The sequence below is a fragment of the Mobula birostris genome, chromosome 3, assembly GCF_030028105.1.
Source record: "Mobula birostris isolate sMobBir1 chromosome 3, sMobBir1.hap1, whole genome shotgun sequence".
NCBI classification, from domain to species: Eukaryota; Metazoa; Chordata; class Chondrichthyes; order Myliobatiformes; family Myliobatidae; genus Mobula; species Mobula birostris.
Window position 1 is genome coordinate 6,639,845 of NC_092372.1, and position 26,424 is coordinate 6,666,268.

At 42.7% G+C, this 26,424-nt stretch overlaps 1 protein-coding gene across 3 annotated transcripts in view; it reads right to left on the bottom strand.

The window, feature by feature from the left end:
• The window catches only part of dym (dymeclin), a 412,200-nt gene that overhangs the window by 47,077 nt on the left and 338,699 nt on the right, over positions 1-26,424 (bottom strand). For all 3 annotated transcript variants that reach the window (XM_072252184.1, XM_072252183.1, XM_072252186.1), the window contains 2 exons: positions 11,407-11,589; positions 8,221-8,334 (listed from right to left, as the gene is read on the bottom strand). In XM_072252184.1, coding sequence (XP_072108285.1) covers positions 8,221-8,334; positions 11,407-11,589 — 297 coding nt within the window. The remainder of the gene's footprint in view (positions 1-8,220; positions 8,335-11,406; positions 11,590-26,424) is intronic.

The following is a 26,424-nucleotide window of genomic DNA, read 5'->3' on the forward strand; positions in this document are numbered from 1 at the left end:
GGCACCAATTACTCCAGAACCTCATTCTGAATAACTGGCTCTAGCATCTTCCCAAACACTGAGGCCACTCTAACTAGTCTATCATTTCCTTTCTGCTGCCTCCCTCCTTTCTTAAAGATTGGAGTGACATTTGCAATTTCCCAGTCCTCCAGAACTATGCCAGAGTCCAATAATTCTTGAAAAATCATTATTAATGCCTCCAGACCCTCAACTGCTATCTTTTTCAAAACCCTAGGCTGCAGTTCATCTGGTATGGGTGACTTATGTACCTTTAGGTCTTTCAGCTTTTTGAGCACGTTCTCCCTTGTAAATAGTGATTGCACCCACTTCTCTCCCCTCACGCCCTTCAACACCTGGTACACTGCTAGTGTCTTCCACAGTGAAGACTGATGCAAAATACTCATTTAGTTCAACTGGCATCTCCTTATCCCCTGTTATTATTTCTACGGCCTCATTTTCTAGTGGTCCTAGATCCACTCTCATCATTCTTTTTTTTATATACTCCAAAAACCTTTTTCTACCCACCTTGATATTGTTTGCTAGCTCGCTTTCATATTTCATCTTTTCCCTCCTAATGATTCTTTTAGTTGCTTTCTGTGGGTTTTTAAAAGCTTCCCAATCTTCCTGCTGTTTTTTGCTTTGTTGTATGTCCTCTCTTTTGCTTTTACATTTGCTTTGACTTCCCTTGTCAGCCACAGTTGTACTATATTGGCATTTGTGTACTTCTTTGTTTTTGGAATACATCTATCCTGCACCTTTCTCATTTTTCCTAGAAACCCAAACAATTGCTGCTTTACTGCACCCCTGCCAGCATCTCCTTTCAATTTACTTTAGCCAACTCCTCTCTCATGCCACTGTAATTTCCTTTACTCCACTGAAATACTGCTACATCAGACTTTACTTCCTCCCTATCAAATTTCAAGTTGAAATCAATCATATTGTGATCACTGGCTCCTAAGGGTTCTTTTACCTTAAGCTCCTCATCACCTCTGGTTCATTACATAACACCCAATCCAGTATAACCAATCCCCTAGTAGGCTCAATGTCAAACTGCTCTAAAAAGCCATCTCATAGGCACTAAACTAACTCTCTCTCTCGAGATCCATTACCAACTTGATTTTTCCAATCTACCTGCATGCTCTAATCTAAAAGAGGACTGCGTGTCCTCATAATCTAATGTTGAAATCTCCCATGACTATCATAACGTTGCCCTTTTAACACACCTTTTCTATTTCCTGAGTAATCTATAGTCCACATCCCAGCTACTGTTTGGAAGCTTGTATATAACTGCCATCCAAGTCCTTTTACCTTGCAGTTTCTTAACTCAACCCACAAGCACTCAACATCTTCCAATCCTATGTCACATCTTTCTAAAGCCCTCCCAACCACTGAGCACAACTACATGGAGTGTTATCACAGGAAAGCAGCATCCATCATCAGGGATGCTTACCACCCAGGTCATACATTCTTCTCATTGCTGCCATCAGAAAGAAAGTACAGAAGCCTCAGGACTCACACCACCAAGTTAAGGAACAGTTATTACCCCTCAACCATCAACTTTCTGAACCAGAGGGGATAACTTCACTCAACTTCACTTGCCCCATCACTGAATTGTTCCCACAACCCATGGACTAACTTTCAAGAACACTTCATTTCATGTCCTTGATATTTATTGCTTTTTTTTCTTTCTTTTAGTATTTGCCAAGTTTGTTTTCCTTTGAACACTGGTTGTCTGCTCTTTTGGTATGATCTTTGGTTATTGGATTACTGAGTATGCCCGCAAAGAAGTTAATTTCAGGATTGTATATGGTTATTGGATTACTGAGTATGCCCGCAAAGAAGTTAATTTCAGGATTGTATATGGTGACATATACAGTATGGACTTCAATAATAAATTTACTTTGAACTTTGAATTGGATAATTGGATGAGCTCTTTTATTTCAAATGGTTGCGACAAGCCTGACTGCAGCCTTCCAATAAGCGTCATTCTTTGATTCCCAGTGGCTAGGCTGTCTGGAATCCCAGCATAATTAGTTCAGTAAATAGCAGGGAGAAAAAGATATCTTCTCACTATATTACTATGAGCACCAAAAATACGTAAGACCCTAAGACAAAGGAACACAATCAAGCCATTTGGTCCATCGAGCCTGCTCCGTCATTCCATCATGGCTAATTTATTATTCCTCTGAATCCCCATTTTCCTGTCTTCTCCCTGTAACCTTTGATGACCTAACTAATCAAGAGCCTATCAACCTCCGCTTTAAATATACCCAATGACTTGGTTTCCACAGCCGTTTGTGGCAAAGAATTCCACAGATTCACCACCCTCTGTCTGGGGAAAACCCTCCTCATCTCTTTTCTAAAGGGATGTTCTTCGATTCTGAGGCTGTGCTCTCTGGACTCCCCCTCCCACTATAGGAAACCTCCTCTCCATATACAGTCCATCTACGCCTTTCAATATTTGATAGGTTTCAATGAAATCCCCCATCATTCTTCTAAACTCTAGTGAGTACAGGTCATGAGCTGTTGCACTATACCACCATCGATCTACATTGTCATTCTTCTATAAACTTCATGAAGAGATGTTGAGTGTACTGGAATGTAAAGACACAACAATAAAACTATGTCAGAAATTCCAGCCCATTCCATTTTGTGATAAACTACTGGTCAGATAAAAGTCAGCAGGAAGCTTGAGAATAAGGCTGCTGGTTGAGTCACTTCAGCCAGGAGCCAGGCAGTCTCCTTCTTATCACATTAAAGGAAAGCACTGCCAATAGCTCTTGGTAGCCTGACTCTATAGTTGCATCACCACGTGGTGTGAGGAGCCACTGAGCAGGATCAGAAAAAGCTGCAGAAAGTTGTAGCCAGCTCCATCATGGGAACGAGCCTCCCCAGCATCCCAGACACCTTCAAAAGGCGATGCCCCAAAAAGGCCATCATTCAGGACCCCATCACCCAGGACACATCCTCTTCTCATCACTCCCAAAAGGGAGGAGCCTGAAGACACCAACTCAACATTTCAGGAACAGCTTCTTCCCCTCCATTGTCAGATTTCTAAATGGACAATGAACCCATGAACACTACCTCACTATTTTTCCCTCTCTTTATACACTTTTTTTTAAGTTTCAAGAAAACATTTGTGAACCCTTTGAATTACCTGGTTTTCTGCATAAATTACTCATAAAATATGGTCTGATCTTAACCTAAGTCACAATAATAGACAAACACAATCTACCTAAACTAATAACACACAAACAATCGTACTTCTTCTTGTCAATACTGAATACACCATTTACTTTACTTTATTATAACCATATAACCATATAACAATTACAGCATGGAAACAGGCCATCTCTGCCCTTCTAGTCCATGCCGAACTCTTACCCTCACCTAGTCCCACCGACCTGCACTCAGCCCATAACCCTCTATTACTTTGCTGTCCATATAGCTATCCAATTTAACTTTAAATGACAACATCGAACCTGCCTCAACCACTTCTGCTGGAAGCTCATTCCACATAGCCACCACTCTCTGAGTAAAAAAGTTCCCCCTCATGTTACCCCTAAACTTTTGCCCTTTAACTCTCAACTCATGTCCTCTTGTTTGAGTCTCCCCCACTCTCAATGGAAAAAGCCTATCCACATCAACTCTACCTATCCCCCTCATAATTTTAAATGCCTCTATCAAGTCCCCCCTCAACCTTCTACGCTCCAAAGAATAAAGACCCAACTTGTTCAACCTTCCTCTGTAACTTAGGAGATGAAACCCAGGAAACATTCGAGTACATCTTCTCTGTACTCTCTCAATTTTGTTGAAACTTTCCTGTAATTCGGTGACCAGAACTGTACACAATACTCCAAATTTGGCCTCACCAATGCCTTGTACAATTTCAACATTACATACCAACTCCTATACTCAATGCTCTGATTTATAAAGGCCAGCATACCAAAAACTTTCTCCACCACCCTATCCACATGAGATTCCATCTTCAGGGAACTATGCACCATTATTCCTAGATCCCTCTGTTCTACTGCATTCTTCAATGCCCTACCATTTACCTTGTATGTCCTATATTGATTAGCCCTACCAAACTGTAGCACCTCACATTTATCAGCATTAAACTCCATCTGCCATCTTTCAGCCCACTTTTCTAACTGGCCTAAATCTCTCTGCAAGCTTTGAAAACCTACTTCATTATCCACAACTCCACCTATCTTAGTAGCATCTGCATACTTACTAATCCAATTTACCAGCCCATCATCCAGATCATTAAATATATGACAAACAACACTGGACCCAGTACAGATCCCTAAGGCACACCACTAGACACCGGCTTCCAATCTGACAAACAGTTATCCACCACTACTCTACTGTCGCCAAACAATTGATACTAGAGCGTACAATCATCTCAGCGATATTTGATCCTGCGCTTCGTGCTCCCTGGAGTACAAATCGGTAATAAATAGTGAAAATTTAAATTATAAATCATAAATAGAAAATAGAAAAGGGAAAGTAAGGTAGTGCAAAAAAACCGAGAGGCAGGTCCGGATATTTGAAGGGTACGGCCTAGATCCAGGTCAGGATCCGTTCACAATTGGAAAGAAGCTGTTCCCAAATCTGGCCATAAGAGTCTTCAAGCCCCTGAGCCTTCTCCCGGAGGGAAGAGGGACAAAAAGTGTGTTGGCTGGGTGGGTCGTGTCCTTGATTATCCTGGCAGCACTGCTCCAACAGCGTGCGGTGTAAAGTGAGTCCAAGGACGGAAGATTGGTTTGCGTGATGTGCTGGGCTATGTTCATGATCTTCTGCAGCTTCTTCAGGTCTTGAATAGGACAACTTCCATACCAGGTTGTGTTGCACCCTAGAAGAATGCTTTCTACAGTGCATCTATAAAAATTAGTGAGGGTTTTAGGGGACAGGCCAAACTTCTTTAGCTTTCTCAGGAAGTAAAGGCGCTGGTGGGCCTTCTTGGCAGTCGACCCTGCTTGGTTGGACCAAGTCAGGTCATTTGTGATATTGACCCCAAGGAACTCAAAGCTTTTGACCTGTTCCTCTTGCGCACCACCGATGTAAATGGGGTCATGTGGTCCGCTACTACTTCTGAAGTCAACAACCAATTCCTTCGTCTTGCTGACGTTGAGGGATAGGTTATTGTCTTCGCACCATGCCACCAGGTTCTTAATTTCCTCTCTGTACTCAAACTCAAGATACTCATTACCCAAGATACGGCCTACAATTGTGGTGTCATCAGCAACCTTATATATTGAGTTTGATGGAAACTCAGCTACACAATCATGGGTGTACAGTGAGTACAGTCTAGGTGCAAAAAAGTAAGTGAACTTCTGGGGCAATGCCTTCTACAGAAGCTATTTGGAGTCAGGCGTTCCAATCAATGAGATGAGACTGGAGGTGTGGGTTGTGGAGGTGCCCTGCCCTATAAAGAAGGCACATCAAGTTACTGACAGAGCCTGCTCTTCTCAAGAAAGATCTGTTTATGTGCACCATGCCTTGATCAAAACAACTTTCAGAAGACCTTAGAAGAAGGATCGTAGAGATGCATGAAGCTGGATAAGGCTACTAAAGACCTGGATGTTGATCAATCAACAGTAAGACAAACTGTCTACCAATGGAGGAAATTCAGTACTGTTGCTACTTTCTATAGGAGTGGGCATCCTGCAAAGATCACAGTAAGAACACAACATGCAACGCTGAAAGAGGTGAAAAATAACCCAATGGCAACAGCCAAAGACCTGCAGAAATCTCGAGAATATGCTAAAGTTCTCTATTTATGGGTCTATTATAAAAAAAACAGTGAACAAGAATGGTGTTTAAAGAAAGACATCGTGGATGTAACCAGTGCTCTCCAAAACCAAAACATTGCTGCACATCTCAAGTTTGCAAAAGACCATCTGGATTTCTTCCCCATTCTGATGTTTGAAGTGAACCTCCTGCACATGTCTGCATGCTTTTGTGCACTGAGTGGCTGATTAGAAATTTGCATTAATGAGCAGGTGTACAAGTGTACCTAATAAGGTGACTACTGAATATATACTTAAAAATCCATTTTTTTCCAAAAAGGAAATGCATTAATGACTAGCTCCAGATCAGTTTATAGCTCTCTGGAAAGCCAGCTGGGAACCATTCATACTCACATGCCTGTTGTTATTTCCACACCATTTCCCATCAATATTCCTTTTCAGACACTGAGGGGGAATTAACCAGAGGGTGGTGAATCAGTGGAATTTCTTGCCACAGACGGCCGTGGAGGCCAAGTCACTGGGTATATTTAAGGTGCAAGTTGATAGGTTCTTGATTAGTCAGAGCATCAAAGGTTATGGGAAGAAGACACGAGAATGGGGGTTGAGAGGGATAATAAATCAGCCATGATGGAATGACGGAGCAGGCTCAATGGGTCGAATGGCCTCATTCTGCTTCTGTCTCTTATGCTCTTATAATCAGATCAAGTTGTCCTGGCAGTGACCAACATTGAGTATTCCTGGGACTGTAACATCCTCTGAGTGTAGCAATGGATTGAGGCTTCTGTAAAGAAAATCTAATATTTGGGCTATTGGTTACTCGGGATTGGTTAATCAGGGCATCTGGGTACTTGGGATAACTCTTAAAAAAACAAAAACTCATCGGTAAAATAGCCAATATTCACTTTGTTTATTTGGGATGCTCATTATCATCATCATCATTATTATTATATGTCATGTTGTACGATGTGGGTGATCATGGTATTTCCACGACCATGACTGTTTTTGGCATTTTTTCTACAGAAGTAGTTTGCCACGGCCTTCTTCTGGGCAATGTCTTTACAAGACGGGTGAGCCCAGCCATTGTCGATGCTTTCAGAGACTGTCTGCCAAGCGTCAGCGGTCGCATTACCAGGACATGTGATAGGCACCAGCTGCTCACATGACCATCCACCACCTGCTCCCACGGCTTCATGTTATCCTGATCAGGGGGCGAGGCAGGTGCTACACCTTGCCCAAGGGTGACCTGAAGGCTAGCAGAGGGACAGAGTGCCTTACACTTCCTTTGGTAGATATGCATGTCCACCCGCCACCCACTACGGGACATTGTGCTGCTTAATTGGGATAGAAGACTGTTGCGAAACAGTTTCTAAAAGTGTTAGTGCTGTTGCATTTGTATTAGCATTACCACAGCAGACAGGTTTTAAATGTAGGTTCAGTTGTGTGTGCTTGTGTTGTTATCCACTTGGACCAATGGATGCCGACTCAAAAAGCAGCAATGAAGACAATCCATTATCCGCACCAGGTGTCTGCGTTGAGTTACAGTCAATCATAACAACATGGCAGTGAATTCCTTTGCTAATAACTATAGGGAACTAATACAATTTTATAGTACTGTAGTGGTATCGGTGGTGTTATAATTTGTTCTGTAGTTTATTTATATGCATAATTTTTAATAGGTTAAATGTAGATCATCTTTTTTATACCTTTTAACTATTTACATGAAATTTTGGCTAATTGGGGCAGCCGCTTAATTGGGCCAAAATGTACTGGTCCGGAGTGTCCCAATTAACCAGAATCATGTATAGTGTTACAACTAGAAGTAAAATACAGTATAAATAATAAAGGCATCCGTTAGTCTTGCGAGACCATGGATCTGCGCCTGGAAAGTCTTCACTCTCCAGGGCGCGGGCCTGGGCGAGGTTGTATGGAAGACCAGCAGTTGCCCATGCTGCAAGTCTCCCCTCTCCACAACACCAATGTTGTCCAAGGGAAGGGCATTAGGATCCATACAGCTTGGCACCAGTGTCGTCGCAGAGCACTGTGCCTTGCTCAAGGACACACGTTGCCTCGGCTGGGGCTCAAACTCACGACCTTCAGGTCGCTAGCCCAATGCCTTAACCACTTGGACCCCCACAAAATACAGTATATGTTGATAAATAAAGTACACGGGCCTACAAGAGGAAGATCAAGTGTTCATTGCTTAGCTTACGAGAGGTCCATTCAGGAGTCTGATAACAGCTTACATGATGTACACAACATCCAGTGAGTGCCCTGCCCTTGCCAATAATCTTCACCTGAATAAATTCACCTTCCTGCATTAATGTGTCAGCTTACAATTCTACACATTGAGTCTCTGGAGCAGGCCTGTGATCTACTACTTCTGATACAGAGGTGCGATTCATCCAAAACAGGCCAGGATAGGCCTTTCAGCAATGACCAATCTTGACAAGTGCATAAGACTCACCTTCAGTTTATCTTTCGGCAATGCCACAGCACCTTGCTTGATGACTTCCAGAACGCGTTCCACGGATAGATCCGTTCCCGCTTGCTCCAGGCGAAGGCTAAAAAAGCTGATTACCTACAGGGTAAAAAATGAACAACAGTCAGAATTTGGATCAACCTGATCTCAAGTGCACTAGCATGAAGAAGAACAAGAATCAGGTTTATTATCACAAACAAGAGAAAATCGGCAGATGCTGGAAATTCAAGCAACACACACAAAATGCTGAAGAAACTCAGAAGGGTCTCGGCCCAAAACATCAGCTGTACTCTTTTCCTAGATGCTGCCTGGCCTGTTGGGTTCCTCCAGCATTTTGTGGGTGTTGATCAGGTTTATTATCACTGACATAGCTCAGGAAATTTGTAATTTTTCAGCAGCGGTACAGTGTAATACATTAAAAATACTATAATTTACAATAGGAATATATAAAAAATAAGTAGAGCAAAGTGAGAGCAAAACAGTGAGGTAGTGTACATGGGTTCATGGACTGCTCGGAAATCTGATGGTAGAGGGGAAACAGCTGCTCCTAAAATGTTGGGTGTGTGTCTTCAGGCTCCTGTACCTCCTCACTGATAGTAATAATGAGAAGAGGGTACATCCTAGATGGTGGGGAGGACAGTGCCCATGATGGAAATGGGTGAGTTTATAACCCTCTGCAGTGTTTTCTGATCCTGTGCATTCACGCCGCCATACCAGACGGTCTGCAACCAGTTAGAACGCTCTCTACAGAACATCTGTAGAAATTTGTTAGAGTCTTTGATGACAGACCAAATCTCCTCAAACAAAGAAGGTCTTTTCATCTTTGCACAGTTCCTTGGGTCGTGGATGACTTATCCCCACTCTTGTCGTGTGTGATTTGTGGTGGCCAATGAGGCTAGTGTGAACATGCAGTCTACACTACCAGATTCAAGAATGTTTAATGTCATTTCCAGTACACAAGTGTAAAGAGAATGAAATAATTGTTACTCTGGGTCCAATTCAGCACAAAAGCCCCCCCACAAAAGATAGAAAACACAATAATAATTTAAAAAATACACAATAATTATAAATATATCAGGTAGCTTCTATACTCTACGCGGATTGATTGTATGTCCATAAGTGATACTGGGCTGTACATAAGGTGACTGATGGGAAATAAAAACGCAGTGGTGGAGTCAGTGGGTGGAGCTGTTGATCAGATTCACTGCTTGGGAAAAGTAACTGGTTTTGAGTCTGGTGGTCCTGGTGTGGATACTACATAGCCTCCTCCCTGATGGGAATGGGATAAATTGTTCATGAGCAGGGTACGTGGGATCCTTCATGACGTTATCGGCCATTTTCCGGCACCTTTCTGTATCTATGTCCTCAGCAGTGGGTAGGCTGGTGCCAGTGATGCTTTGGGAAGTTTTAACTCTCCGTTGTAGCCTTCCTGTCCGCTGCAGTGCAGTTCCCATTCTAAGCAGTGATGCAGGTCGAGCAGGTGGGGGTGAGGGGGAGCACATTCAGAGGAGACCCTGTTCCTTCGGCATTATACTTGTTCCAACTGAACTGATACGGGATTCTCAGTACCATCTTCTGCATTCTGAATGGTCATGTACCAGGGATTTAGTAAGATGTTACACATACTGGAGAGCCTCCGTAAGTTTCTTGTGTTTACTTCAAGGGTTTCCAACCTTTTTTATGCCATGGACTAATACCATTAAGCAAGGGGTCCGTATACCACAGGGTGATAACCCCGGTCTACCTGGTAATTTTTCTGGATGATGGAATTGGAAGAACGCCTGTTCTGGGACAATGGTGTTAGGCATGAGAACGACAGTGCCAGCCCACTGCAGATAACTGATCATAAACAGATCCTTCAGGCTGTAGGAGGATTTTGCTGCTTATTTCCTTATCCTGCTTGTTCATTAGTTAGTTAAGCTCATCACCCCTACTGGGGCATGGGGTGCCGACAGCTCACCATAGTCCTCTGTCCTGGGCCAATCTTTCACGTTGTCGCCAGGTGCAACCCACCTTCCTCTTTATCCTTCCTCTCCCAAGATGAGGTCATTGGAGCTTCTGCTGACATCTCTGCAGCTCTGGGTTTTTACGGGATGGTGTTGCTAGCCTCATGCCCAACCCTCCTCCTTTTGCAGTCGGGTTTGACCATGCATGGCGGAGTTTATCCAGCTAGTGGCTGGATCATTAAAAAAAAACTTTTCTTGATTAAATGCTCAAGAACTGTGCTGAAACACTGAAGGTCATGATCGATATTTGCTAGCATTGCAAACTGACTCTCGAGAGATATGAAAAGCAGTCCATATCTGCCAGTATCCTCTTCTGAACTTCCATTGCCTGGGAGTGGTGTTGTGCAGTACACACTTGATAAAGAACCTCTCTTTGGTCAACATTTAGTGTTGCTGGGTAAGGATGTAGAATTCTTCTTCTTATTATTATTACTATTGTCCTACTATTTTTTCTGGCCATTAATCCTGAAATCTGAGCATACCCACTGATCAAACTCGTGACTGCCAGCCCTCTTTCATTTCAGTTCCAACCTTCCAGTTAACAAATTTATTATAAATTACTATAAAAATTGCACATTTAGATGGAGACGTAACGTAAAGATTTTTATTCCTCATGTATATGAAGGATGTAAGTAATAAAGTCAATTCAATTCAATTCAAAGTGTAACAACCAATCAATGCTACTTATGGCCTTGCACGTGACGTTTGTAGCTCAAGGCTCACAATCAAAATGTATATACAAGAGATCCCGCAGATGCTGGAAATCCAGAGTAACACTCAGAAAGTGCTGGAGGAACTCAGCAGATCAGGCAGCATCTATGGAAAAGAATAAACAATCGACGTTTTGAGCCGAGACCCTTTCCAATCCTGATGAAGCTTCTCAGCTCAAAAGATCGACTGTTTAGTCCTTTTCATAGATGCTGCTTGAGCTGCTGAGTTCCTCCAGCATTTTGTGCCTGTTACCAATCTATCAGAAGCTGTTTCCTTTACATGACATAATGTTATTTTTGTTTTTGTTTTATACGGGTTTAATTGTGGTCAATGTGTCAACAAAATTTTTTCAACAAAAAATTCTTCATTAGGCATCTACAGACAAACTCAATTATTGCTGCTAAAACGTAGGCAAGTTTTAATAAATGGATTATTCATTAAATTGACTCCTTACCAAGTCAAGATTCTGCATCACATCCTGGAAGGAAGGGTGCGTGCGGAACTGTTCAAAGAGATCCCGTTTGTACAAGAGTGCATAAACCAGGTTGGGATTGTGATGGAGACAAGAGGAAAAACAGGAATTTATGATCTCCAACATCATTCGAATTACTTCCTCTATCACGTTGACATCCTGAGCCTGTGTAAGAGAAAGTGCAAAGAGTAAGTTCCATCTCATAAGGAACTCGTGGACAGAAACTCAGTCCCATTGACTGACAAAAATCAAAATCATTATCAGGTTTATTGTCACTAACACATGTCATGAAATTTGTTGTTTCATGGCAGCAGTACATCATAATATATTAAAAAGTTACAGTAAGAAACATTAAAAATGTAGGACAAAAAGAAAGCAAAATAGCGAGGTAGTAAACGAAACAATCTGCAGATATTGAAAATCCAAGCAGCACAAACACAATACAATGCTGGAGGGCTTCAACAGGTCCCCCCCCCCCCCACTTTTTCACCTATCACCTGTGTTTCTTCCTCCCCTCCCCCCACCTTCTTACTCAGACTCATCAGCATTTTTTCTCCAGTCCTAATCGAGTGTCTCGGCCCAAAAGGTTGACTATTTTTTTCCATAGATGCCGCTTGACCTGCTGAGTTCCTCCAGCATTGTGTGTGAGATAGTATTCATGGGCCTTTTAGAAATCGAGTGGCAGAGGAAAAGAAGCTGTTCCTAAAATGCTGAGTGTGCGCCTTCTCCTTGGTGGTAGGAACAACTGGGAGGAAGTATTGTACATGTAACAGAAGTTAAAATTCTAAGCTAAAGTTCCAAAAGTATGGTGTTTATCATTTCAAAAAGATGACTTTTTATATTTATTAAGATTACAGTCCTGCTTCATGCTGTCCTTCCACAATATTTAATTTAAATGAGTATAAGAAGACTGCAGAAAGTTAATATGCTCTTGCACATTTTGGTCAAACTAATGATTTCTCAGGGTTTTAAAAATATTTTCAAATGTTATGGAGTACAGCAATCACTAGTCAGGCCACACTTGGAGTACTATCACCAGTTTTAGACCATAAGACCATAAAACATAGGAGCAGAATTACCCCATTCAGCCCATCGAGTCTGCTCTGCCATTCCATTATGGCTGATCCTGGATCCCATTCAATCCCATTCACCTACCTTCTCGCCATATCGTTTGATGCCCTGACCAATCAGGAAACGATCAACTTCCACCATAAATATACCTACGGACATGGCCTCCACCGCAGTCTGTGGCAGAGCATTCCACAGATTCACTACACTCTGGCTGTAAAAAAAATCCTCCTTACCTCTGTCTTAAAGGTCGCCCCTCAATTCTGAGATTGTGCCCTCTATTTCTGGATATCCCCACCATAGGAAATATCCTTTCCACATCCACCATATAAGACCATAAGACATAGGAGCACTATTAGGCAACTTGGCCCATCGAGTCTGCTCCGCCATTCAATTATGACTATCCTTTCGTCCTCTCCTCAACCCCACTCCCTGGTTTTTTTCCCATTAACTTTTCATGTGGTGTCCAATCAAAAACCTATCAATCTTTACCTTAAATACACCTGATGACCTGGCCTCCATAGCTGTCTGTGGTAATAAGTTCACCTCCCTTCTCTGTCCTGAGGAACTGCCCTCTTGTCTTGGACTCACCACCATGGGAAACATCCTTTCCACATCTACTCTTTCTAGGCCTTTCAAAATTTGAAAGGTTTCATTGAGATCTTCCTTCATCCTTCTAAATTCCAGTAAGAAGATCCAGAGCCATCCAACATTCCTTGTATTAATAACCATTTCATTCCTGGAATCGTTCTTGTTATCCTCTTCAGCATAAAAAGAAGCGTTCCCAACACTGACCCCTGTGGAACATCACTAGTCATTGGCAGCCAACCAGAAAAGGGTCGTTTTATTCCTACTCTCTACCTCCCACCAATCAACCAATGCTCTAAATGTGTTAGTAACTTTCCTGTAATACCATGGGCTCATAACGTGGTAAACAGCCTCATGCGTGGCTCCTTGTCAAAGGCCTTTTGTAAGTCCAAATATACAAAATCTACTCCTTATCTATCCTATGTGTAATCTCCTCAAAGAATTCCAACAAGTTAATCAGATAAGGTTTTTCCTTAAGGAAACCATGCTGACTTTGTCCTGTCTTGACCTGTGTAACCAAGTATCCCAAAACCTCATCCTTAACAAATGACACCAACATTTTCCCAAACACTGAGATCAGGGTAACTGGTTTATAATTTCCTTTCTGCTGCCTTCCTCCTTTCTTACTTTTACAATTTTCCAGTCCTCTGACACCATGCCAGAGTTCAATGATTTTCAAAGATGATTACTAATGCTTCTGCAATCTCTACCACTACCTCATTCAGAACCCTAGGGTGCAGTTCATCTGGTGCAGGTGACTTATGCACCCTTAGGTCTTTCAGCTTTTTGAGCACCTTCTCTCTTGTAACAGTAACTGCACCCACTTCTCTTCTCTCACACACCCTTCAAAATCTGGTTGTTATTATTTCTCCGGCCTCATTTTCTAGTGGTCCTATATTCACTCTCATCTCTCCTTTATTTTTTTCATACTTGAAAAAGCCTTTACTATCCACTTTGATATTGTTTGCTAGCTTGCTTTCATATTTCATCTTTTCCCTCCTAATGATACTTCCCAATCCTCTATTTTCCTTCTAATTTTTGCTTTATTGAATGCCCTCTCTTTTGCTTTTGCATTGGCTTTGACTTCCCTTGTCAGCCATGGTTGTACTACTTTGCCATTTGAGTATTTCTTTGTTTTTGGAATACATCTATTCTGCACCTTCCTCATTTTTCCCAGAAATTCAAGCTATTGCTGCTCTGCTGTCATCTCTGCCAGCAGCTCCTTCCAATTAACTTTGGCCACCTCCTCTCTCATACCACTGTAATTTCCCTCGGCCTCCCGTGCCATGATCTTCTCCCTTCTCCAGCCTTGTATCCCTTTTGCCAATCAACTTTCCAGCTCTTAGCTCTATCCCTCCCCCTCCTGTCTTCTCCTGTCAATTCGGATCTCCCCCTCCCCCTCCCACTTTCAAATCTCTTACTATCTCTTCTTTCAGTTAGTCCTGACAAAGGGTCTCGGCCAGAAACGTCAACTGTGCTTCTTCCTATGGATGTTGTCTGGCCTGCTGCGTTCCATCAGCATTTTGTCTGTGGTACATGCTATCTTTGCTCTTTTAAGCATCCGTCCTATCCTGATTCCCTTCACTCCAGTTCCCACTATCCTGCCAAATTAGTTTAAGACCACCCCAACAGCTTTAACAAATGTACCCACAAGAATATTGGTTCCCCTTGGGTTCAGGTGCATCCCGTCAATTTTGTACAGGTCATACCACCCCAGAAGAGATCCCGATGATCCAAGAACCTGAAGCCCTGCCCCCTGCGCCAACCTCTCAACCACGCATTTATCTACCTAATCATCCTATTTCTACCCTCACTGGTGTGTGGCACAGGCAGCAATCCAGAAATTACTACCTGGAGGTCCTGCTTCTCAGCTTTCTGCCTCGCTCTCTAAATTATCTCTTCAGGACCTCTTTACTTTTCCTTCCTATGTCATTGGTATCAATTTGTTCCAAGACATCTGGCTGCTCTCTCTCCCCTTCTGAAATACCATGAACTCGATCCAAGGCGTTCCTGACCCTGGCACCTGGGAGGCAACATACCAATTCGGGTGTTGCGTTCACGTCCACAGAATATCCTGTCTGCTCCTCTGACTACTGAGTCCCTATTACTACCGCTCCCCTCTTCTCCCTTTTTATCTTCTGCACCATGGACTCATGCTCAGTGCCAGTATCCTGGTGTCTGTGGCATTCCCCTGGGAGGTCATCCCCTACAACAGTACCCAAAACTGTATACTTATGCTTGAGGAGAATGGCCACAAGGGTGCTCTGTGCCAAATGCCTATTCACATTTCCACTTCTCCCGACAGTCACCCAGCTACATGTCTCCTACAATTTCAGCATGACTACCTCCCTGTAACTCTGATCGATTATCCCCTCACTCTCCTGTACAAGCCGAAGGTCATCCAGCTGCTCCTCCAGTTCCCTAACACAGTCGTCAAGGAGCTGCTGCTGGTTGCACTTCACACAGATGTAGTTCCCTGGGAGATTCTGGGTTTCCCAGGACTCCAACACCTGGCACCATGGCCATTTACTACACTAGGCACAGTAAGAGAAAAATAAAAGGAACCTTAACAGAAACTTACCTAGAGCTAACACTTCTTTTGAACTGATACTCCTACTCTCACCACAGGCCTACTTCCAACAGTGGCCATGCCGTTTGTCCCTTGTGTACTTTTATTTAATTTGCTGTGCTCTGTTCCCCCTATTGACCGGGCCACCAGAATGAGTCTGAACAACCGCAAAGCTCTTCTTTTAAAGAAGCGTCGCCGACCTGCGGGAAACCTCTGCGCTGTGCTCTACTGCTGGTGATCTCTCTGCAGGCTTTATTATTGCTTGCATGGTTGGGGGGAGGGGGTCAATACTTTTGCAGATGCAAGTGGGGATACAGAGAGGGGGAGAGTTGATGTCTCTGCTGCAGCTTGTGCATGTGAGGGGGAGTTGGGATTTTGGGGTTCTGATGTCTTTGTCATCCACTATTTTGGGTTTTTTCTGTTTCTTGGATGTATGTGGAGTAAGAATTACAGGTGATATACTGTATACATTCTCTGATATTAAATAGAACAAATGAACCATTGTAAAACAAATTATCTAAAAATGTTTCCTATGTAGTTTTATTGATCATACCATTTCACCTAAATTTCATACTCAGATAGATTCTCAAACATGCAAATACCTGGACAAATACTTTATGTCACGACAATAAAAAGTACCATCTCAGTTTGGGTGAAATAGTAAAAATATATTTTTATTAATTAAAGAAAAATTCTGCACTATATTAGAGATTATAAGTATGATTCAAAAATGATAGACATAAAGTATTACATACTTTTTAGTACATGCAAGAGATTCTGCAGATGCTGGAAATCTTAAGAACAGAATTAGGTCTGTTCTGCCATTCCAACATGGCTGATCTGTTATCCATCTCAACCCCATCCTCCTGCCTTCACTTTATAACCTTTGTCACCCTCACTAATCAACAACTTATCAACTTCAGCTTTTGATATACCCACAGCAGCCATCTGTGGCAATGAATTTCACAGATTCACTGCTCTCCAGCTAAAGAAATTCATCCTCATGAGCACCAGACAACAGAATGTTGGAGGAACTCTACAAGTCAAAGAGCTTCTTTTGATGGAAATAATTCTGTAAAGGTGCTCAGCCTGAAACATTAACTGTTTATTCCCCTCCATAAGTGCTGTCTGAACTGCTGAATTCCTTCAGCATTGTGTATGTGTTGCACATTCTTTTTAATTACTGGGCTCATACGCAAAGCTTTTTTAAATTCACCTCTGAGTTGCATTTAGATCTCAGAGTACTTCAGTGAATCAACTACAGCTTGCAATTTGGAGCATTTCCATATATTTAACTTACTGAATTTTGGTTATTAAATTATCATTTGCTTATTAAAGGTGGCATCCATCATTAAAGACTTCCTTCACCCTGGACGTGCACTTTTCTCATTGCTACCATCAGGGAGGAGGTACAGGAACCTGAAGACACACACTCAATATTTCAGGAACAGCCTCTTCCCTCCACCAGATTTCTCAATAGCCAAAGGATCCATGAACACTACTTCAGTATATTTTTCCCTCCTTTTTTGCACTACTTATTAATTTATTACATGTGGCTATAAGAAGTGTTCACCCCCCCCCAGAAGTTTTCATATTTTATTGTTTTACAACATTGAATCACAGCGGATTTAATTTGGTTTTTTTAACACTGATCAACAGAAAAAGACTCTTTCATGTTAAAGCGAAAACAGATCTCTACAAAGTGATCTAAATTAATTACAAATATAAAACACAAAATGATTGATTGCATAAGTATTCCCTCCCTTTAAGTCAGTATTTAGCAGACGCACCCTTGGCAGCAACTACAGCCTTGAGTCTGTGTGGATAGGTCTCTATCAGCTTTGCACATCTGGACACTGCAATTTTTCCCATTCTTCTCTACAAAACTGCTCAAGTTCTGTCAGATTGCATAGGGATCATGAGTGAACAGCTTTTTTCAAGTCCAGCCACAAATTCTCAATTGCATTGAGATCTGGACTCTAACATGGCCATTCCAGGACATTAACTTTGTTGTTTTTAAGTCATTCCTGTGTCACTTTGGCTTTATTCTTGGGATTATTGTCTTGCAGACTGCATCAGGTTTTCCTCCAGGATTTCCCTGTATTTTGCTGCATTAATTTTACCCTCTACCTTTACAAGCCTTCCAGAGCCTGCTGTAGTGAAACATCCCCACAGCATGATGTAGCCACCACCATGCTTTACAGTAGGTAAGTAGTGTGTCTTGATGATGTGCTGTGTTTGGCTCACGCCAAACATAGCACTTAATCTGGTGGTCAAAATCTCAATTTTGGTTTCATCAGACCATAGAACCTTCTTCCAGCTGACTTCAGAGTCTCCCACAACTCTAGCTGAGATTTCATGTGAATTTTTTTCAATAGTGATTTTCTCTTTGCCACTCTTCCATAAATCTGTAACTAGTGAAGCACTTGGGCAATAATTGTATGTGGAGTCTCTCCTCTCCCAGGCACTGAAGCTTGTAACTTCTCCATTGTTGCCATAGGTCTCTTGGTGGCCTCCCTCACTAGTCCCCTTCTTGCACGGTCACTCAGTTTTTGAGAACAGCCTGCTCTAGGCAGATTTACAACTGTGCCATATTCTTTCCATTTCTTTATGATTGACTTAATTGTACTCCCAGGGATATTCAGTGACTTGGGAATCTATCTCCTGATTTGTGCTTTTCAATAACCTTTTCATGGAGTTGCTTGGAGTGTTGCTTTGTCTTCATGGTGTAGGGTTTTGCCAAGATACTGTCTTATCAGCAGTTGGACCTTCCAGATAGAGCTGTATTTTTACTGCAATCAATTGAAACACCTTGACTGCACAAAAGTCTCCAAAAACAGATTTCCATTTAACTAATTATGTGACTCCTAAAACCAGTTGGCTGTAGCAGTGATGATTTGGTGTGTCATATTAAAAGGGGGTGTGGGCACGTGGCCAAGTGGTTAAGGCATTGGACTGGCTACCTGAAGGTCGTGAGTTCGAGCCCCAGCCGAGGGCACGTGTTGTGTCCTTGAGCAAGGCACTTAATCACACATTGCTCTGCGACGACACTGGTCCCAAGCTGTATGGGTCCTAATGCCCTTCCCTTGGACAACGTTGGTATTGTGGAGAGGGGAGAACTGCAGCATGGGCAACTGCTGGTCTTCCATACAACTTTGCCCAAGCCTGTGCCCTGGAGAGTGAAGACTTTCCAGGCGCAGATCCATGGTCTCGCAAGACCATCGGATGCCTATCTATTAAAAGGGGTGAATACTTATGTAATCAATTATTTTGTGTTTTACATTTGTAATTAATTTAGATCACTTTGTAGAGATCAGTTTTCACTTAGACACAAAGAGTCTTTTTCTGTTGATCAGTGTCAAAAAAAGCCAAATTCAATGTTGTAAAACAATAAAAAATGAAAACTTCCAAGGAGAGGGGTGAATACATTTTAGAGGCACTGTATATATACACACACACTTCTTATTGCAATTTATAGATTTTATTATGTATTGCAATCTACTGCTGCTGCAAAACAACAAATTCCATGACATATGCCAGTGATATTAAACCTGATTGTGAAACTCATGACCTTAACTTTAAATGTATTCTAAAACCTCTGTGAATAAATGAACATACTCCACTTTATCCCCCTCTTCCCCAGCTACCCAGCTTCCCCCTCACCTGATCTTACCTGTCACCTGCCAGCTTGTACTCCTTCCCCTCCCCCCACCTTCTTTTTCTGGCTTCTTCCCCGTTCCTTTCCAGTCCTGATGAAAGGTCTCGGCCTGAAACGTCATCTGTTTATTCTTCTCCATAAATGCTGCCTGACCTGCTGAGTTCCTCCAACATTTTGTGTGTGTTGCTCTGGATTTCCAGCACCTGCAGAAAATCTTGAGCTTATATTTTATTAAAATCATTACACTACTTTTTGTCACATTAAAGAGGAGTGAGGAGTGCATGACAGCCTAGTTGAATAACCAGTTGAGATGTAGGCAGGCACGACAGTGATTATTGCCTTCACAAGTGAGTTACAGATGAGAACTTGCTTCAATTTACTTGAGCAACCTCTCTTCAGAGAACATATAGTGACCTGACAATAATGTGCCAACTGAGCACCTGTCTTTCCGAGAAGTGAGACAGTAGACAAAGTGGGAAATGGTGTGAATTTGGAAAACTAAAAGTGATAAAACTTAAGTATGGTGTGTTACAAACATGAGAAAGTCTGCAGATGCTGGAAATCCAAAGCAGCACACACAAAATGCTGGAGGAACTCAGCAGGTCAGACAGCATCCATAGAAAAGAGTAAACAGTCGATGTTTTAGGCCAAGACCCTTCATCAGGACTCATCAGGTATGGTGTGTTGGCCTTTATTTGTGAGGGCATCTAATTCAGGAGCTAATGTTGCACCACACTTGGAATACTATGTTCAGTTTCTGGAAGGATGTGGAAGCTCTACAGAGAGCGCAGAGGAGATTTACTAGGATGCTGACTGGATTATAGAGCATGTCTTATGACATAGAAACATAGAAAATAGGTGCAGGAGTAGGCCATTCGGACCTTCGAACCTGCAGCACCATTTATTACGATCATGGCTGATCATCCAACTCAGAACCCCATACCTGCCTTCTCTCCATATCCCCTGATCCCTTTAGCCACAAGGGCCATATCTAATGCCCTCTTAAATATACCTAATGAACTGGCCTCAACTGTTTCCTGTGGCAGAGAATTCCACAGATTCACTACTCTCTGTGTGAAGTAGTTTTTCCTCATCTTGGTCCTAAAAGGCTTCCCCTTTATCCTTAAACTGTGACCCCTCGTTCTGGACGCTAGGGCTTTTCTCTTTGGAGTGAAGGAGCGTGAGAGGTGACTTGATAAAGGAGTCTAAGATGACAAGAGGTATTGATAGAGTGGACAGCCAGAGACTTTTTCCCAGGGTGGAAATGGTTAATATGAGAGGACACAATTTTAAGGTGATTGGAGTAAATTATAGGGAAGAGAGAAGTCAGAGGTAGGTTTTTTTATACTGAGAGAGTGAGCGGTGGGTGTGTAACGGGACCTGTCAGGGGCGGTGGGTGTGTGACGGGACCTGTCAGGAGCGGCAGCAGAGGCAGATATATTAGGGACATTTAAGAAACTCTTGGAAGGCACAAAAACGAAAGAAAAATTGAGGACGATGCAGGAGGGATAGCTAGATTGATTTTGGAGTAGGTTAAAATATTTGTGGGCCGAAGGGCCTGTACTGAGCTGTAATAATTTATGTTCTATGTTCTACTTCATCTTCAACCACCTGCCAGCTGCCTTCTCATGGAGGGTCACACCACCAGGTTCAGGAACAGTTATTACCCCTCAACGATCAGGCTCTCGAACTAGGGGAATAACTTCACTCACCCCAACACTGAACTGTTCCCACAACCTATGGACTCACTTTAAAGGGCTCTTCATCTCATGTTTTCGATATTTATTGCTTATTTATTTATTATTATTATTACTTCTTTCTTTTTGTATTTGCACATTTTGCTGCCTTTTGCACACCAAATTGGTGCGGTCTTTCATTAATTCTATTATGTTTTTCTTCAGAATGCCTGCAAAAAATTAATCGTAGGGTTGTATACAGTGACATATATGTACTTTAGTTTAATTAGTTTAATAAATTTAGTTTGAACTTTGAAGTAGATCTACACCCTAAACTTTGCCCAGATATGCATTCATCCAATGTGGACCTAGACTGTGAGTGTTGGCAAACAGTTTAACCGTACAGATTTGGTCTGTCTGACTCACTGCCACAACAGCTTGGGCAATAATGAGACTGGAGAAAGCAAAGAGGAAACCGAAGGGAGGATGCTACCAAGACACGACACAATAACATCGAGTCAAGTAAATGCAGAAGGAGTGATTAGGCAATGGCAGTTTTGAGTTTTAAAGAGGTAAAGATAACAGTCGCTTTTCTAGAATGAAATGAGTCCAGCCAGGAAACTGCACTGAGCTTTGACTCAATACAGAGTCGACACAGGGACAGGATGTAGATTCCTTAACACCCTGCTGCCACCCAGCACACACGTAGCCCCTGTTTGAATGTTCTGCCACCCCCTGCCAACTCAACTCACAGGACTAACTCCAACTTCTAATCAACAAGCTCCAAAACCTAAGCCTCTTGTGCCTCAGGTTCAATTCCCACCACTGTCTGTAAGGAGTTTGTATGTTCTCCCCGTGAATGTGTGGGTTTCCTCCGGGTGCTCCAGCTTCCTCCCACATTCTGAAGACGTACAAGGTTAGGGTTAGTAAGTTGTGGTGCCAGAAGAACAGCGACACTGCTGGCTGCCCACTGCACATCCTCACACTGTGTTGGTTGTTAACGCAAACAATGCATTTCATTGTACGTGTTGATTATTTGAGGAACATGTTACAAATAAAGACAATCTTTACATTATTTTAAGAAAGAGAGAGAAACTAAATAGCTGCGGCTGGAGTTGACACAATGGCAGGCTGTGAACTAACAAATTCATTTCTGTTCTCCTCTGCCACTGCAAATCTGGTGCCTCCTCCTTCAATCAATTCTCCATAGAAATCATCACAGTCAATACTAGTTTTGCACATTGGTTGTCTGTCAATTTTTGTCTGTGTGTTGTTTTTCACTGATTATATTCTATTTACTGTGAATACCTGCAAGAAAATGAAGCTCAAAAGTAGTATATGTTAATATTTACAGTACACACTTTAATAATAAATTTATTTTATTTAGTGATACAGTGCAGAGTAGGTCCTTTGAGTGATGCCCACCCCAATAAAAACCAACAAACCCAATTAACCCCAACCTAATAAATTTAGACCAATTTGTAGAGATTTGTTTTCACTTTGACATGAAAGAGTCTTTTTCTGCTGATCAGTGTTTAAAGAAGTCAAATTTAAAGCCACCGTGATTCAATGTTGTAAAACAATAAAACATGAAAACTTCCGGGGGAAGGATGAATACTTTTTATAGGCACTGAACGTGTCCCACAATCCAAAATAAGCAAGATCCATTTTTAATTGTGTTGGCTGTACCAGAAAGGAACAGCTTTCCTTCAGACCTTTAGGGCCTCGCCTCCAGCTAAAGAGAATACTGAGATCTCTATCACTATCCCAGCAATCTCCATTGTTGCCTCTCAATAACATTGGGAAGATTCCATCAGGCCATGGGAACTTATCCACTTTCATGTTCTTCAAACCATCTGATCCAATATTAATTTGAAGTGTTGATTTCACCATGGACTAATATCTCAAATGGGTTACCCTCCGCTCTCCATTTACTGGTTTCTTATTGAAAAGAGGGTTGAATGAGATAACGAGCGAGAGGTTGGATAAACTTGGGTTGTTTTCTTTGAAGTGGCAGAGGCTGACAGAGGTTTTGTAAGATTATGGGAGGTATAGATACAGACAACATCCTTTTCCAAGGGTTGAGATGTCTAATATCAGAAGGCATGCATTTAAGGTGAGGGGGATAATTTCAAAGGGGGGTGGGAACCGAACTGAAGTGACGGAAGAAAGGGATGTTGGCTCACAAATAGAGAAAGCTTGGAGATTAGTGCAAAAGAGAGGATAGGCAGGTGACAGAGAAGGGACGCACTCAGACCGATGGCTTGATCTGTGTCTATTTTAATGCGAGGAATATTATGAATAAAGTGGATGAGCTTAGAGCGTGGATCAGCACTTGGATCTACGATGCTGTGGCCATTACAGAGACTTGGATGGTGCAGGGGCAGGAATGGCTACTTCAAGTGCCGGGTTTTAGATGTTTCAGAAAGGACAGGGAGGGGGGCAAAAGAGGTGGGGGCGTGGCACTGTTGATCAGAGATAGCATCATGGCTGCAGAAAAGGAGGGCTGTCTATGGAGTCTCTATGGGTGGAAGTCAGGAATAGGAAGGGGACAATAACTCTACTGGGTATTTTTTATAGACCACCTAATAGTAACAGGGACATCGAGGAGTAGATAGGGAAACAGATTCTGGAAAGGAGAAATAATAACAGGGTTGTTGTGGTGGAAGATTTTAATTTCCCAAATATCGATTAGCATCTCCCTAGAGCAAGGGGTTTAGATGGAGTGGAGTTTGTTAGGTGTGCTCAGGAAGGTTTCTTGACACAATATGTAGATAAGCCTAAAAGAGGAGACACTGTACTTGATTTGGTATTGGGAAATGCACCTGGTCAGGTGTCAGGTTTCTCAGTGGGAGAGCATTTTGGAGAAAGTAATCATAATTCCATCTCCTTTACCAATAGCATTGGAGAGGGATAGGAACAGACAAGTTAGGGAAACATTTAATTGGAGTAAGGGGAAATATGAGGCTATCAGACAGGAACTTGGAAGCATTAATTGGAAACAGGTGTTCTCAGGGAAACGTACAGAAGAAATGTGGCAAATGTTCAGGGGATATTTGCCTGGGGTTCTGCATAGATACGTTCCAATGAGATAGGGAAAGGATGGTGGGGTACAGGAACCGTGGTATACAAAGGCTGTTGTAAATCTAGTCAAGAAGAAGAGTTTATGGAAGGTTCAGAAGACTAGGTAATGATAGAGTTCTAGAAGATTATAAGGCTAGCAGGAAGGAGCTTAGGAATGAAATTAGGAGTGCCAGAAGGAACCTTGAGAAGGCCTTGGTGGACAGGATTAAGGAAAACCACAAGGCATTCTACAAGTATTGAAGAGCAAAAGGATAAGACGTGAGAGAATAGGACCAATCAAGCGTGACAGCAGAAAAGTGTGTATGGAACCAGAGGAGATGGCAGAGGTACTAAATGAATAATTTGCTTCAGTATTCACTACAGAAAAGGATCTTGGCGATCGTAGGGATGACTTGCAGCGGACTGGATTGCTTGAGCATGTAGATATTAAGGAAGGGGATGTGCTGGAGCTTTTGGAAAGTATCAAGTTGGATAAGTCACCGGGACCGGATGGGATGTACCCCAGGCTACTGTGGGAAGCCAGGGAGGAGATGGCTGAGCCTCTGGTGATGATCTTTGCATCATCAATGAGGACAGGAGAGGTTCTGGAGGATTGGAAGGTTGCAGATGTTGTTCCCTTATTCAAGAAAGGGAGTAGGGATAGCCCAGGAAATTATAGACCAGTGAGTCTTACTTCAGTGGTTGGTAAGTTGATGGAGAAGATCCTGAGAGGCAGGATTCATGAACATTTGGAGAGGCATAATATGATTAGGAATTGTCAGCATGGCTTTGTCAAAGGCAGGTCGTACCTTATGAGCCTGATTGAATTTTTTGAGGATGTGACTAAACACATTGTTGAGGGTAGAGCTGTAGATGTAGTGTATATGGATTTTAGCAAGGCATTTGATAAGGTACTCCATGCAAGGCTTATTGAGAAAGTAAGGAGACATGGGATCCAAAGGGACATTGCTTTGTGGATCCAGAACCGGCTTGCCCACAGAAGGTAAAGAGTGGTTGTAGACAGGTCATATTCTGCATGGAGGCCGGTGACCAGTGGTGTGCCTCAGGGATCTGTTCTGGGACCCCTGCTCTTTGTGATTTTTATAAATGACCTGGATGAGGAAGTGGAGGGGTGTCAGAGGTTACAGTGGGACATTGATAGGATGCAAAACTGGGCTGAGAAGTGGCAGATGGAGTTCAACCCAGATAAGTGTGAGGTGGTTCATTTTGGTAGGTCAAATATGATGCCAGAATATAGCATTAATGGCAAGACTCTTGGCAGTGCGGAGGATCAGGGGGATCTTGGGATCTGAATCCATAGGACACTCAAAGCTGCTATGCAGGTTGACTCTGTGGTTAAGAAGGTATACAGAGCATTGGTCTTCATCAATGTGGGATTGAGTTTAAGAGCCGAGGGGTAATGTTGCAGCTACATAGGACCCTGGTCAGACCCCACTTGGAGTACTGTGCTCAGTTCTGGTCACCTCACTGCAGGAAGGACGTGGAAACCATAGGAAGGGTGCAGATGAGATTTACAAGGATGTTGCCTGGATTGGGGAGCATGCCTTATGAGAATAGGTTTAGTGAACTCGGCCTTTTCTCATTGGAGCTGTGGAGAATGAGAGGTGACCTGACAGAGGTGTACAAGGTGATGAGAGGCACTGATCATGTGGATAGTCAGAGGCTTTTTCCCAGGGCTGAAATGGTTAGCACGAAAGGGCATAGTTTTAAGGTGCTTGGAAGTAGGTACAGAGGAGATGTCAGGGGTAATTTTTTTACGGAGAGAGTGGTGAGTGCATGGAATGGGCTGCCATCGGTGGCGGAAACAATAGGGTCTCTTAAGAGACTCCTGGATGGATACATGGAGCTTAGAAAAATAGAGGGCTATGGGTAAGTGTGTTGGCGTGTGGCCAAGTGGTTAAGGTGTTCATCTAGTGATTTGAAGGTCGCTATTTCGAGCCCCAGCCGAGGCAGCATGTTGTGTCCTTGAGCAAGGCACGTAACCACACATTGTTCTGTGACAACACTGGTGCCAAGCTGTATGGGTCCTAATGCCCTTCCCTTGGACAACATTGGTGGCATGGAGAGGGGAGACTTGCAGCATGGGCAACTGCTGGTCTTCCATACAACCTTGCCCGGGCCTGCACCCTGGAAACCTTCCAAGGCGCAAATCTATGGTCTCATGAGACTAACGGATGCCTATATATATACACGGGTAAGCCAGGTACTTCTAAGGTACGGACATGTTTGGCACAGCTTTGAGGGCTGAAGGGCCTGCACTGTGCTGTAGGTTTTCTATGTTTCTATGTGAGGGGCAAGTTTTTTTTACACAGAGAGTGGTAGGTGGAGGGGGGATGGTGGAGGAAGATACTTTAGAG